Source organism: Schistocerca piceifrons, chromosome 7 (assembly GCF_021461385.2).
Source record: "Schistocerca piceifrons isolate TAMUIC-IGC-003096 chromosome 7, iqSchPice1.1, whole genome shotgun sequence".
NCBI classification, from domain to species: Eukaryota; Metazoa; Arthropoda; class Insecta; order Orthoptera; family Acrididae; genus Schistocerca; species Schistocerca piceifrons.
Genome location: NC_060144.1, coordinates 366,976,617 through 366,993,182, shown reverse-complemented (window position 1 = coordinate 366,993,182; position 16,566 = coordinate 366,976,617). Strand labels below are relative to the sequence as shown.

Here is a 16,566-nt window from a genome sequence, read left to right as displayed (position 1 = left end):
TCTGCAAATTCAGTGCTAAGAAGGTGGATAGTGAGATGATACAGAGTAGTAAGAAACAATGTATCGCATTGTATATGAGAAAAAGACAGCATTTTGGCATGTCCTAACGTTGCAAACATTTTTAGGGTGCATGTTGGACAATATCACTAATTTTCGTATTAATGTATTTACGGTGATACCTTTCTACCATGAGGAAACTTGTAAATTAACAGGGATACCATGTATATTGACTTCATGGTTACATGACAGAATCACTTAAGAAAAAAGTGCAACCAGCTACACTGAATGAACAGTTTATTTCACCATAACTATGCATAGTTTCACGCAGTTAGTGTAAGAACACCCCTCTTTGTCCTCTGACAATGTGCCAAGGACTGAACTAGTTAAGTTGAAATATACCATGCACTCAAATAGAGTGGCTGGTTGCAGGTCTCCCTTCAGTGATATTTTTTTTAAAAAAAGAGGAGCCTGCCATGTTGTTCACAAACCCAAGGGTGTGTGTGTTTGTGTGTGTGTGTGTGTGTGTGTGTGTGTGTGTGTAAGCACGTGCATGCATGCCCAATGCAACACATACCAACCTAAAAGGTACATCACTTATAATACATATGAATGTCTTAGTAAACTTAAATGTATTTCAGCAGGGCTGACTTCCTAACTCCTGCCCAGAAGCGAGGTCCAACCCCACCTAGAATAGTTTTTCATCACCCTTTAATCTCCGAAATATCCTGGTCATACCTTAAAACCGCCAAAACATATACTTTCAACGGGAGAACCACCTGCAAAACTATACAGGTTGAGTTCCAGTTGTTACATGAACACTGTTAGGCCTTCCACATTGGTGTGAGTACCACCAAGTTATAAGTTATGACGAATGGAAATAGACAGGCGGCAGTCCATACTAGGCAGACACAATATCCTATCGCAAAGAATGCTCTACAACATGACAGCCATGACCTCAGTGCCTATTTCACCATGTGCCATATGGATTCTCCCTCCCAACACCAGTTTCTCTGAACTCCACAGTTGGAAACTGGCTTTAGAACATGTGCTAAATTTTTGTTAATACTCCTCCTCTTCATCCCTTTCATTTTTCTATTTATTTTTTGAATTTCCAAAGTAACTATTCTTCTCTCTAACCCCACACCTGTGTACTATGTACAGCACACACAGATTCTGCAGAATGTAAATAAGAGCAAAGGAGACCACTTACTAAATAGTAAAAGTATTGAAACATCGACATGCACACACAAAAGAGTAGGTATATTTGTTTGTTTAGGTCAAGCTACATGAATTTTTTGTCAAGCTAGATAAGCACAATGTCGGGACACGTGTAAGAATGAGTGATTGAGTAACTCTTGCTCGACAAAGGATTTATTTCGAAAGCAAACAAATAAACTTAATCTTTTTGTAAGTCTGTCAATGACTCAAAACTTTTGCTGTTTGGTGAGGGGTCTTCTTTGCTCCTACATTATTTAGATACTGTCAGCAATTAGTTTACCACTCTTACTATTTCAGGAGTTTTTTTTCACCACTCACCCAGTTACCTCTGCATTCGACCTTTAAGGTCTCATGTTTTCAAATCTTTTCTGGTGCAGTCAACAACAGTCTAAGTCTTTCCTTCTCATCCCATCCAGTAAGTCTCCCAAGGCCTGGGATTCTGGCTGGGCAAATTTCCCATATCTATTCTCACTTTCTAAACTTCACCCGCCCTTTACCTTCATTCCCGTTCCTTGCCCTTCAACCCTTCAGTCAGATGAAAGGGCCCTTAAAACTTGAGTGTTTCAACATCTTTTATGCTTTTTCTCCTGTCACCATTTGTTCAGTAGACTTTTTATCTACCAATATTATATTTATATCACATTTTAAGATTTCCTGGCAGCAAAATTTGTGTTGACTAATGAAAACAAACACAAAACATCCACAGAAAGAGCAAGGGGAGACAGGGAGAAGGGGAATAAATCAGTAGTAGGAAAATATGTTTGGAAACCGAGAAATCACAAAATTATACTGAACAAGAATCATGCTATGGCAGCCACAAGTAGACACACAGTAAGATTTACAGACATAAGAGATTGTGAACTATAATGATAAGGAGGTTAGAATGTATCAGGTTTCAGGTGGTGGCAATACCAACTGTAATGGTAATATTGATTTGAATTTCCGGACTAAGTTACCTATGCACGGGTAAACTGGAATGAAACTGCACCTTCGTAGTGCACTACAGAGTGCATCGGCTGTACATCAAAGTCATGTGCTTCTGTTCTCTCTGAGGTCTCTTCCATAGCTAGGGATCAAACATTGATTTTTTTGGGAATCACTGGTATCATGGTTAAAATATCCTGCAATATTGGCATAATGGCCCAAATGATTTTAGTATGTTTAGCCTAAATAATGTCCAAAAATGTTGACAGTCCTTTTCAAAGTATAACAGATTTGGAACGTATGCTTGCTTATTCCCATTCCCAGAAAAGTTGTTGCAGTATGTATTCATGAATTTAAAGTATAATTTTACTAGATTATAAGTGTAAATATTTAATAATGTTTCACATGCTGGAGGACTGTGGATTAGCACCTTCAGCAAACTTTTAAAGAGGCGCCAGCTTCATCTTTTTGCTCTGAGATCTTTACATCTGTAAACATATTCTCATAAATATTGGTCACCTCACACAACAAAAATCCCTTGATGAGTACCCTAACCTGGAACGATTTCTTGTGTGCCATTATACAGAAGCAGAAAGCTGACCTCTTGCCTGTGGCAAATTCTGTTGGTGAGATTTGAAACCATCATTGTGATGTCACAGCAGAAAATAACTAAAATACACAATTATACAATTGTTAAAAAAGAGTAACAATAACAGTAAACAATGCAGATTTAATACCACATACTCACCATTGTGCTTTACATCAGAAATATTATTTTTTTCCTTGAAAGCTGCATCAGTACTTAAGGTGTCCAGTGGATTTAAATAAATGTGTGTGCCGCTAACTAGCTTTCTAAGACCACATTCATGGACCATGGAATAAATATCAGAAACTAAAGTCAAGTTTTTGGCAGTTCATCAGCCGAAAATCAATAACACCTACTATCACTACTGGTATAATAGTCAATTCTGATACATGCACAGAACTTTATCAAGATGGAATTTGTTGAGATACATTTATTTTCCTTGTTCTATTTTATTTGTATGAGCTGACATAGTGTAGCCCTTAAGTTCATGTATAATACATCAATATTATTTGCTTTTGTATTACAACTACAAGATACACACACAACAAATCTCCCAAAAACATCCATCTCTCTTCTCTCATGTGAGAATATGATAACTAAATGACTACTCTTATAGTTAATTATCATTCATACATCAGATCTCAGTAACAAATAGATTTATGTAGATAAAACACAGAGAACTGTCCTTGTGTTAAAGCAGCAAACTTTTATTTAATACATTGATACTCATTTTGAAATCTGTGAATTATTGTTAATACAACAGCCTTCCTAGCTCAGTCTCCATCTTTATTCTTATCAGAAGCATGGTCAATGTCACTTGGCATTCCTTTCATTACAACAGTATCTGAAACAGCAAAATTTCTTTGTTTATGCAATTAATTTCTCTTCCTTACAAGCATGCTCAACTTTGATAATGCCTGGATGAGGACCATGCACATTCCTTGTAACACCACCTTACACTAGCCACAAAGCATAGTAACAATCAAAGATTAGATCTCTGCATGAAGCTGGCAAGTGGGATTTTCATATCATTACAGTTTAATTTCAATATACAATATTAGCTACCAAGGAGGAATTACTTCCTAAAGGCTAACATACTGCAAGCATTACTGTTCTATTACTATCAAGCAAAGATAAACTAATTCCGTCTTTAAATGTGTGTAGATCTTTGTTGCACAGTTTCAACAGATGTTACTCTTTCATAAAATATGAAAACATTTAAGAAAATGTTGTTTCCTTGTAATTACTGTACAATACATCAAAGCTTTCTGTAGTCTTTCATGCAAAATAATGTTTGGTTCTTTTCACAGTCATGCACACACATACAAAAGCATCTTTGCAACGTAAGATACTTGTTAACAAACTTATGTGCGTGTAAGTGTACTACAAAGAACAAATATTGTATTTTGAATCTCAGAATATAAACTGAAAGGCATTTTATATCCAATAGCCGTGGTTTTCTTAATAAGGAGGACGCCATTGCTTCCGCAGTATTTTATTTTTACAGGGTATAAGAACAATGATCTGTAGGGCAAAAACAAGTACAATCAATTGTAGTTATTACCTTGAGCATTTTTTCAGCAATGTGCTGTGCCATTGTCAACACTCAATGATATGGAATAATATTATATGTGTGTGTGTGTGTGTGTGTGTGTGTGTGTGTGTGTGTGTGTGTGTGTGTGTGTGTGTGTGTGTGTGCGCGCGCACGCACACACCATTATTATTATCCTTAATTACAGCAAATCATATTTGTTATTATCTGGAAAATTTTTATCCATGTAACTGCAATGATTTTCAAAAACCTTTGAGATTGTTGGAGGAAAACTTTTCAGACAACATCACAATGTGAAAAATTCCTTTTTTAACCTGTCTTTGTATTTAAGTATTCCACGTCACACTGTCAATAAAGAGGAAAGGACAACTAACAAGAATCCCATTAAGGTTCAAACAAGTGCACAAAGTTTATTTGTAAATATTAAGATTATTACTTCTTTTTAGCAGTGTGGTAATTATAAAGCATTGTTTCAGAAAAAGCAATACAATACGTAAAAGTAAAAGAAATATAATAATACAAAGCAGTGTCAAATGCATGCCTATTAAGAGTACAAAAATGAAGCATTAAATGATAACATCTTTAAATTTCCTCATATCTGAATGTTACCATCAGCAGACTGCTCCACTGATGCTCCACGATCGATATTAGCATCATCCATGGGAGGCCGGTCAACCTCAGCCATTGGTGAATAACTAACACTTGGATCAACACCCTGTAAGAAAACAACAAGCACCCAACTGGAGGACGAAATCTGAAAATGCAGAAATATTGACTGCATATACTGCACTTATTACTCTTTGCAGCCGAGCTAGTTTTGACAATCAATTACAAAATGTAAATCACAGTTTTGCAACTAAGGGTCTTACAATATCATCTGAATAGTGAAAGCACAGATGAGGTATCCAGTAAGTCAGTCAGGGTGTTGAGCAGTAAAAATTATTTGCCATCAAATTTAGAAGAGAATATGACAATTGGTTCATTCCATTTTTACTATGTCCCAAAGGAAAATAAATCTACATACTAACAAACGAGAACATGTGTCTAAATATTTCTTGAAATTATTATACGTATGAGCCTATCAATTATCAGGATAAATATATCTGAATGAAGAAATAATGCTGATAGTATGCAATTATATGTGTACAAAATACTTCTCCACTGTGTGCCTCTAAAGGGTTTTTGTCATTAACAGATTGCTTCTGAACACAGGTCACTGGGCCATTGCTTACACTGGAAATTTGTTCATTCCTTCTCTTTATTTAGTTTTAACAGGGCATCTGACTTATCAGAGGATAGACACTACTTCCTCTTTTAAAAAAGAGGTTGCCAACTTTTTTAGAGCAGTTGCTGATTAAAGAACCATATATAAGAAAATTTGATGTAGTACAACACACACTGACCATTACAATTTAAGGACGTTGCATACGCCAATGCTAGCAACCAATTGTGGAAAAATTTTACTAGTTATCTATTTATGCAGAGCATAATTTCTTGAATAAAAATATAAAACAAACATATCTATGACATATTCAAATTTCATATTTCAATCTCTAGACTGAACTGTTCATATCACTGAGGCATGTTCTGACTTCATGCACAGATACCAATGTTGCTAAGGAGTACAACTGGTGATGTGTGTGTCTGATATAGTAAAGAAAACAGCATGTTAAACTCCAAACGGAAAAGTAGCTAACAGCCCATTTTGGTAATGAAACAGAGCTTCTTAATAAAGGGTCATGAAAGGAAATTCAAAAGTTATTACAGTGATGTCTTCAATTTATAGCATCTATAATCTGCCATTTTAGGTATTTTATACCTAACCAAGTGGATGTCCATCTCTTTAGACTGGAGTTAATGTCCAAGCTGTAACAGATCATCCCTTGAGACAGTTGAAAGATGGATGTCATTAGTTTGATACATCTGTATATTCAGCAAGAAGTATTATTTACTTGTAATTTTATTGTATTTACACCTCGTGGGGGGAGGCGGGGGGGGGGGGGGGGGGGGGGGGGGGAAGCTTCTGGTATTTTATCACATAAACATGTCGACATTAATTAAATGCACAAAACTTACAAAATCTGTCAGACTTCCACAAAGTGTTCCAACAACAACTGAAACTGGCACAAAACTAAATTAATTGACAACTATAAGGTGAACAACAACAACAACAACAATAATAATAATAATAACAATAATAATATGGTGGGGCAACTATTTACAGCCTGTAAATGAGACATAGTAATTTTTGAAAGAAAAATGAGTTTTCATTTGTGTGCAAAGCTATACGCACAATAATTTGCCACAAGTATATTCAGATGAATTTTAGCAAGAAAAAAAAGAAATCAGGCACAAGAAGACATTCTTTTCTTCACTAAACTGGATATTGTGTGATGCTACATTTCCTGCTAAAACACAACTCTCAGCTCTTTGAAAATACATTCAATATTTTGGGAACATACACACCAAGGAGAAGCAAATTATAGTTTTTCCCCTTTTATACAGAAACCAAATGGACTATAGAAAACAGAGATATGATACTACACTACTGGCCATTAAAATTGCTACACCATGAAGATGACATGCTACAGACATGAAATTTAACCAACAGGAAGAAGATGCTGTGATAGGCAAATGATTAGCTTTTCAGAGCATTCACACAAGGTTGGCACTGGTGGCGACACCTCCAACGTGCCGCCATGAGGAAAGTTTCCAACCGATTTCTCATACACAAACAGCAGTTGACCGGCGATGCCCGGTGAAACGTTGTTGTGATGCCTCGTGTAAGGAGGAATAATGTGTACCATCACGTTTACGACATTGATAAAGGTCGGATTGTAGCCTATCGCGATTACGGTTTATCACATCCCGACATTGCTGCTCGCGTTGGTTGAGATCCAATGACTGTTAGCAGAATATGGAATAGTGGGTTCAGGAGGGTAATGTGGAACGCCGTGCTGGATCCAACGGCCTCGTATCATTAGCAGTCGAGATGACAGGCATCTTATCCGCATGGCTGTAATGGATCGTGCAGCCACATCTCGATCCCTGAGTCAACAGATAGGGACGTTTGCAAGACAACAACCATCTGCACGAACAGTTCGACGACATTTGTAGCAGTATGGACTATCAGCTTGGAGACCATGGCTGCGGTTACCCTTGATGCTGCAAAGACAGGAGCACCTGCGATGGTGTACTCAACGATGAACCTGGGTGCACGAATGACAAAACGTCATTTTTTCGGATGAATCCAGGTTCTGTTTACAGCATCATGATGGTCGCATCCGTGTTTGGCGACATCATGGTGAACGTACATTGGAAGCGTGTATTCGTCATCGCCATACTGGCGTATCACCCAGCATGATGGTCTGGGGTGCCGCTGGTTACACGTCTCTGTCACCTTCAGATGTGTTACGACCCGTGGCTCTACCCTTCATTCGATCCCTGTGAAACCCTACATTTTAGCAGGATAATGAACAACCGCATGTTGCAGGTCCTGTACGGGCCTTTCTGGATACAGAAAATGTTCGACTGCTGCCCTGGCCAGCACATTCTCCAGATCTCTCACCAACTGAAAATGTCTGATTAATGGTGGCTGAGCAACTGGCTCGTTACAATATGCCAGTCACTACTCTTGATGAACTGTAGTATTGTGTTGAAACTTCATGGGCAGCTGTACCTGTACACGCCATCCAAGCTCCGTTTGATTCAATGCCTACGCGTATCAAGGTTGTTATTACGGCCAGAGGTGGTTGTTCTGGGTACTGATTTCTCACGATCTATGCACCCAAACTGCGTGAAAATGTAATAACATGTCAATTCCAGTATAATATATTTGTCCAATGAATACCCGTTTATCATCTGCATTTCTTCTTGGTGTAGCAATTTTAATGGCCAGTAGTGTATGAGCACGGTAAAATATTTGCATCACCTTCGGGAGTATTTTTACCCATGAAAAAGTATTATCTGGTAGTGCCATGATAAAAAATGTAGTTTGTTTCATACTTCTGGGAAAATACTGCTTTATAGTTAAAGGCTACCGTTTGTTTTCACCATGGAGCAATGTAAGACAAATAGTAACTCGCAATAATCTCTAGTGTCAAAAAAGTACAAATGCAATTTATTGTGCATAGACCTACTGTTTGACCACAAAATGAGTTACGTAAGACTTGAAATGATAACAATAGTCAGACATTTTTGTGTGAAACGCAAAACATGGCCCTAATACTGCTGCCTTGGAAAGGCAAAAACCAAAGGAGCATTTGTCTGATTATATTGGGGACCTGTAAATTATCTACGATAGGACATACCTACAATACATTTATAAGTATTGCTACCTTGGTAAGTCAAAATAAGTTCATAGATTTAAATAATACCTGTGTAATTCATGGTGAGAGCATATGTTTGAAACAAAATAGTTATTAAAAAAAAAACACGCATATGTCAATAACAAACGGAGGCAATAAAAAGAAGGAACTGTGCGTCACATGCAAGGTCATTTTAAAATATTCTAGTATTATCAGAAAACAGTCTGGACAGATCTTCCCTCCCTCAGTATGCTTTCCCCACATTCCACTTTTTGTAATGTTAAAGTATCTGGGATCCACGTACAATTCCATTCTGTGCAATGTTCATCAGTAGAATAAGGAAGGGATACACATTATCTAGTTACCAAATTATCCCCTCCCCCTTTCCAATCAAACTTTGCACTGTTGTTTCAATAGGGTGAAAATGTAAATCAGAGCCAGGATTGTATTCCAGATCACTCTTGACATAGAAAGACATACAGGAACCAAGAGTTTCTGTCATATCTAAAATGAATAACATGTTTGTTGTTATTTTTTTAATTCACTTTGGTTACCTTAGCATCCTGCCTGAAACTTCAATTTGGTTATTTAGTTTTAATCTTTCACATATTTTACACATCCTTCATCTATTGGCTCATCTAGAGTGAAATAAAATATAGTGATTGCTTTATTTCTGCGAGAAGCTACAGAATCAAGCAATAAATAAAGCTACTGTTTTTTATGGTTGGCGGTTTAAGCATGTGAGTTCAATAACATCATCACAAGCACAATTTCTTAAAAGCCTTACAAGTAGGAAAGTAACAACTTTGATTAATTATACAGACAAAAAAAAGATTAGAAGGAAATTGAGATTAACCTGGAAACAATATAATGCCAAGTAATGGCTGTGTTGAACTGTGTGATGTATAAGGTAGGCCTCCCACCTAACAACAGTAACAGTAAGAAGAGAGACACACACAGTTACATAAAACACTGTGTACGTGTCACTTGCAGTAGTTTAGAACATAGTTAGGACTTGTTAACAAAGTTACAAAATGAACAGTTATACAGTTATTTTGCAACATATATAGATAATATTTCCTCAAATTATTTTCATCACTTCCTGTGCAGAATGACGTTCACTAAGATAAGTTGTGATTAGCTTCGAAAGCCAAATGAATACTTCATAACTGTTCAGATTATGATTCCCCTCCTTCATCCTTTAACAACACAGGACTAATCAATGTATTAAGATGAAACCACAATACCTTATATACACACTTGGGAGTAGTGAAAGCTTCCTTTAATAGTTGTATTTGCAAGGTGTGCAAGAAAAGTAACGAGACCGATTTTTTATCTATCAAAGTGTCTATTTTTTTCAAACAACAATATTGTCCCTTAAAAGTAGTTCCTTTTCAGTCATCGTTTCCACTTGGTAGCAGCACTGAAGGGCTTCAACTGATGTGGCCTTTACATGTCAGTCATGTTCTTTTGAATACTCTCCAGAGTCCCAAAATGACATCCTTTTGAGACATTTTTTGATTTCAGGGAGGAAAAAGTCACAAGAACTCAGATCTGGTGACTAGGGCAGCTGTGCAGCAACAGGAATTCCTTTTGAGGTCAGAAATTCCGTGGTGGAAGTGTCATTGTCATGATGCAGCCTCCACTTCTCTGCAACATCTGGTCTCACTCAATTCACCCTTTTCTGAGCCTTGCAAGGGCATGTTTCTAACAACCATCATCCTTATTGTTAAACAGCAGGAGCATGCACATGTCTGACATTTTCGTTGGTTTTTGAAGTTGAAGGTCTCTCTGAATGAGGTTCATCTTCAAGGTGTTCTCGGCCTTTCAAAGGAGACATGTGCCAGTGAAAACCTTGTGCTCTTGATAAGGAATGTGCACCTTATGCTAGTTTTAACTTTTCAACAAGTATAATACAAAACTTGATTGCACAATGTTGTTCTAAATTCCAATGTTCCATTTTTTAACACACAACAAAAACACAATTTCACTGATGGCACTCTCAAAAATCTTGTAATGGCTGTATGGAGCTGAAACATGGACTGAGCATCTGGAAGGGATGAACACAGTGTCGCCAGATCGCTCGCAACGCTGTCTGTATCATTACTTTTCTCACATACTTCATATTTATTAGCTATAAGAGTTGAAATATTTTTTATATTGCTAAAATGTTCATTCCTCTAGTATTGTGTAAAATTACTACAAGCCACCACTCTCCTGTTCAGTCTTATTTGACGTTTTCTGGTGGCAAAATTGTCACAAAAAATGTGATAGTCTGCTCCTGTAGTATTCTTGAAATCTGGTCCAATGGCCTCGTTTTAAAACTTTTCAATCAAAAATGTTGCTGATGAATAATCAGGCACAATTTGGGAGAAAGCAGTTTTTTTAAAGATATTGTTATAGTATCAGGAAAAAGTCTTCTTTTTAATTTTGAGATGCACCACCAGGGAAACAGAAACATTGCAAAAGCACCTTTGCAACCACTGAATGAAACTTTGATACCTGGGCGGAAGGGGAAGAACTGTGTTTTGATTATGTGACACACTTCTTTCTGGGTTATCTCGACTTTAAAATACAGCTCTTCACTTCAGTTCCTTTGCTCAATAAGCAGTTAATATGAGGGAGAAGCAACAGGCACAGGAACCATTCACTACTGCAAAATGTTTCATTTATAACGTGAGCAAGGCTGGAAAAAAATTTAAGTGATTTTTTTGTGAGCAATTATTCCATATATAATTTTAGTGCATTTTGCTGAGTCATGTCACCATAGTGCCATCTACAAAATGGCCGAATCTATCTCAACTGTTGTTTTTTGCTGATAGCGTCTATAAACAAAGAGCAATAAATTTATTTACTTCATTTTTCTTTGCAGTTCAGAAGAAGTAACATCCGCAAAAACAAACACCACATAAAAATGGGGCAGTCAATCCTACAGAATCAAAACATATACTAAATATTTTGAACCCAAAATGTTTTACAGCGAAAACTTAAAAAGAGGCAAATTTTCAAAGCTATAAAAGGCAGAAAAAAATTACATTATTGCCCCTCAATACATGTAGGGAGGAAGTAAAGTGAGTATCTATTAAAAAAAAAAAAAATCTAAAATGAGAAGGATATGAAAGTGCCCTGAAAGAATTAATAAATAGGAAATAAAAAGAAACAGATTGAAAATATACAAGATGTTTATTACTAATAGTTTTTACACCTGTTCACTTCTTATTAATTCACATTTCGTGACAGTGGAGAAAATACAACATGTATATGTTTTTATGCGACATGGAAGGTGTGCGTTCTTTAAATACCTATTGTCAATTATGGTGGTGGTGGTGGTGGTGGTGGTGGTTGTGGTGGCGGTAATAGTGGAGGTGTTGCTACCGAGATCACAAGGTTTATGAATGGTATTCCGTAATGATTACTTATAAAAAGTTACCAAATTTTATATGAAGAGAGTACAAAAACAGATCCTGCCAACTGCAAAATAAAAGGTTCTCCGTGTAGTGTTGAAGTATATTGAAATGAGAATATAAGGATACTTAGCATAGAGTGCACCATTACCCTTTACTCTGGCTGTGTGCAGCTTAATCTGCAATTATTTATGGCCCTACATAATAATAAAATAAAGAATCTGCTGTTTATGCCAAACATTATTATGTCACACATACATCAGTTGAATTAATGCTGCACTGTATGCAGTATTTTAGGGAGACTATTTACTCCTCCAAGATATTCAATGTTTATGACAGAAAATAATATTAAATATTTTGTACCTGGTGTGATGCCACATCTGGATGCTGTTGAGGATGATAGTGTCTCGGAGGTATATGGTATTGATAAGGAGGATAATATGTATGAGGATGTGGAGGATACTGCGTGTATGGCTGATAAGCAGGTTGCTGCTGAGGGTATGGGGGATAACCAGTGTGAGTGTGTGGTGGGCGAGGTGGTACTGGCACTGTCTGTGGTGCATTTGGATTACCAGCTGGTCCTGGTGGTGGTGGTGGTGGATAACCTTGATATGGTGGTCCAGGTGGTCCTCCAGGTTGTTGATGAGGGGGAGGCAGCCCTGGCTGACCTGCTGGATGACTGGCAGGCATGTGGGGTGTATGCTGCTGGGCTGCAATTGCCGGTGGTAAACCTACTGTTGGTGGTGTCGATACTTTACGAGGTGGGGGTGGTACAGAGGGAAGTGCTGGGGATTGAGTAATTTCAGAGGGCAACTTTGTTGGTGCCATAGGACCAGGTTCAGTTTGTTGCGGTGCTGCCTGCTGTTGCTGCTGCAACTGTTGCTGCTGTTGAAGAATGTGTTGCTGTTGAGGATGCTGCATCTGCTGTTGCAACTGAGATTGTAATTGCAGTGGCGGATGTTGTTGTTGTTGTGCCTGAGGTTGCTGCTGCTGCTGGGGTTGTGGTGGCAGCTGCGGCTGTTGCAGCTGTTGTTGTGGCAATGTTTGCTGCTGCTGTGGCAATGGTGGTGGTTGTTGTTGCTGCTGCTGCTGTGGCGGCAGTGGTGGTGGTGGTGGTGGTGGTGGTGGTGGTGGTTGTTGCGGCGGCTGTGTTGTTTGCTGCTGCTGTTCAGGTTCATTGCTTGGCTGCACATCCATTGGCTACAACATGACAGCAATAAAACTTTAGACTCTCTTCAAAATCACTAATATATTGATTTGTGCACAAAATTTCTTCAGACTAGAGACCAGAAAAATGAAGTAAAAGCAAAATTATGTGACATGCTTTACACAGCATATGAGACTAAGAGACAGAATCAAGAAAAGTACTAAACTCGGCACTGGAAAGAAAGTCTTAAACCATCTGGGGCTGGGAGTAAGATGACTGACAGAGTCACAACAGAAACATGTAGCACAGCACTTTGAAAATAAATAATAAAAAGTAAGATGCATCCAGCCAAATACTAAGAATTCAATAATGATGCAGCACATAATACTAACAAAACTATAAATGTGGTGCTCTTAAATCAGTTACATAAGTTAATAATCTATGTTGCATCCATATGAATGATACTGAAGCACCAGAGATTTGACTTCGATTTCTATATTTTAAAATAAAAGTTCGTCTCTTTGGAAAAATGAAATTGGACTACTTGAGATAATTTCTTTCTTAAAAGGATAAATGACTTACAAATGATAAAAACACAAGATTAGCACACTTTTGGATTCCACTACGTGCGTTAACTTATGTTTAGACAATGTCCTGATCAAGGTTGTGATAATAATGTAGTTAAAGAAAGGTTTCAGAGCATTGTCAACTACAAATATTCAAAATGCTGTGAGCAGTTTCCAAAAATGTAACTCTCTTTAAGTTTCAGAGTAATGCTGATGCACATTCACTGATTAACTATAATAATAACTACATGTAAAATTGTTTCTTACAAATGAAAAAACAAGTTTGAGACAGTAATGGTGCATTTTCATATACACATGCCCTCTTTGATCTTTATTCTTTTGTCACTATTAAAGTCAAATATTCAGGATCTGTAACTGAAATAAAAAAGCTCTCAGTGTCATTAACAAGTTTACTTAGAAGCACGAAATGTGACACCACATTCACAAACATTGTATCTTACTCCCCCGCCGCTCCAACACATTCTTCATTTACACAGAATTTCAGCAAAACTTTTCTGCAAAATTCTAGCCGAGTTTTTGTTCTGGCATAACCACAAGTGCTGGAATGAAGATGAAGAACGCAATACCATAGAAAGCAGTGAGAAGCTGTCAGCCAATAGCGCGCTGACCAGGAGCGGCATCTAGTGGAAGTGAATACAAGCACTGTCCCTGCCAGCCTTGGCCAGATATTAGTGGATAGCATTCACAGAGTATTAGCACAGCCTAGCAGAGCACTACGAGAACAGTTATCAGTGATCCATATCCATTGCTTGTTGGGGCGTTGTCTATAGGGGAGAACACTTCTGTTTGCATGTCACTCATCACTTGTGAGACCCTTGTTATTTCAAGTTTAAGTATTGTCTGTCTGCTTTATTGAAATAAAACTACTAATGTTATTTGCTTGAATTGTATAGCATTCCGAGACTGCAGCATCCCTTAGGCACCCTATATGCGACAAGTGGGCAGGACCCCACAATTGACGATGAGGACTCAACAGTTTTAGCAACAAGGGAAATCGAAAACCTCACTGACATTACCCCAGATTCATTTCAAGAAATTTTTGAAGATATAAATCAGAATGGCTAGATCAGGATACAAGGCCCACAGGTTATGATACACTACCACACTTCTAAACAGACATGATATAGTACAGCCAATCTACTGTTGAGCAGTAATAACAGCCATTCTTTGTTAATAGTCAAACAATGCACAACTATCAGAAATGGTAGGATGACATCCTACTCACCACATCGTTCATCAGATTTAGAAACCACACACATGCCATTAAGAAAGTAGAATTCTGCCAGATTCTCACTATTTCCTTCTCTCATTATAAATATCATTATATTTTGTCATACTCAGTTATTATGAATATCCCCATCAACTATTAGTTATTTGTGGTCATGGAGGCTAACCTTTGTGCTTTGTTGGCTGAGGGGCATCTGATGCTGTACAACAGCCTAAACAAATTGGTGGGGCAAGTCATCCCCCACCCCTCCCCATACTATATGGGTGCAACAATAAATTTAAAAACAACATAATTCAAAGTTCTTTATAATGTGCAATTTCCCAATGTTGGAGATAATGGTTCTTACTACAGCTTACAATAACTGGGGTACAGCAAGAGGGGTACAATAAAGGAGTGCTTACACCTGTGTGCCTTGCGGCTAGGTACTGGTAGCTGTATGGCTAGCTTGCTCCACACAGATGATGGGGCACCCAGTGTAAACACAGGTGTGAATGGTACCACTTGCATGCACATGTTGAGAAAGAGGCATGAACATAAACCCGTGCCTTTACTTGCACGTGGGGCAAACACAGTCACACGGTGACTAGCTGTAAGGTGCACAGGTGTAAACGCACTCTAAGAGAGCCCGCAGTCTGGCCACAGTATCCAGACGCAGTGGCCGTGCCTGTGCATGGTTCTGTGAATGTGTGCGCGCTTTCTATTTCCAAAGAAGGCCTTTTGGCCAGAAGCTTAAATATTTAGTGGTCTTTTCATTGTGCTTGTCCAGAACTCAATGCCTTCTCTATCTGGTGAGTAGCAAACTATCCTTTTCACAATAGTGTTATTTTCAATACTACTTTATGCCTGAACTTTTTAAAAATTTGAATTCACATCTTTGTGAGTAAAATAGTTTAAATGGCAGAAAATGAAGAGTGATAGAGAAAACAATTTCATGAAATCTGTGCAGGTAGAGCAATGAAATATATGGTGTGAAATGCATAACACTGTGGTATGCACTAAAACATGAAGTATAAAACTGCAGCTCTGGGCAATTTCATCTTTAACAAGCATTGTCTAGATTAAAAATTATTATTGTGTGTATTTTATATGCTACACTGTGAAAATGGAAGCTACAGAAATTATAAATTGATGCAATTCAGAACAAAAGAAGCAAAACAAGACAACTAGCAAACAGAATATGCAACAATTTGCACTGCAACTCAAAATACAAAATCATTTCACATAATTAAAAGCAATTATTTACCTCAGGTTTAGGCTGAGAATCTTCTGTTGTGTTTTCAGCAGTTGGAGGTGCCTCTTCCGTCTTCATGCGTTCCTTGCGAAGCTGTTCATACTGACGTTCCACCATACGTTGGAAGGTTTCATCATCCACAGCACGCACACAATGCTACAAAAACATGTCTACTTTTAATAGTGAGATCAGTAAAGTTCATCTGCAATAATTTATTTATTTTTACATGTTGCCAAGAAAGTCTCACACACACACACACACACACACACACACACACACACACACACACACACTCCTGCACCCCTACATGGTACTGGCTGGGCGCACAATGCCGGGATTGAATTTCGGCAAATGTACTGGGGTGGGGTGGAGTAGAGATTGT

At 37.8% G+C, this 16,566-nt stretch overlaps 1 protein-coding gene across 4 annotated transcripts in view; it reads right to left on the bottom strand.

The window, feature by feature from the left end:
- Positions 1–3,143: 3,143 nt before the first annotated feature.
- Positions 3,144–16,566, bottom strand: part of LOC124804600 (RNA polymerase II degradation factor 1) — a 101,183-nt gene continuing 87,760 nt past the window's right edge. For all 4 annotated transcript variants that reach the window (XM_047264793.1, XM_047264792.1, XM_047264794.1 and 1 more), the window contains 4 exons: positions 16,197–16,340; positions 12,355–13,191; positions 4,890–4,995; positions 3,144–3,572 (listed from right to left, as the gene is read on the bottom strand). In XM_047264793.1, the coding sequence (XP_047120749.1) occupies positions 3,502–3,572; positions 4,890–4,995; positions 12,355–13,191; positions 16,197–16,340 (1,158 nt within the window). In that variant the 3' untranslated portion in view covers positions 3,144–3,501. The remainder of the gene's footprint in view (positions 3,573–4,889; positions 4,996–12,354; positions 13,192–16,196; positions 16,341–16,566) is intronic.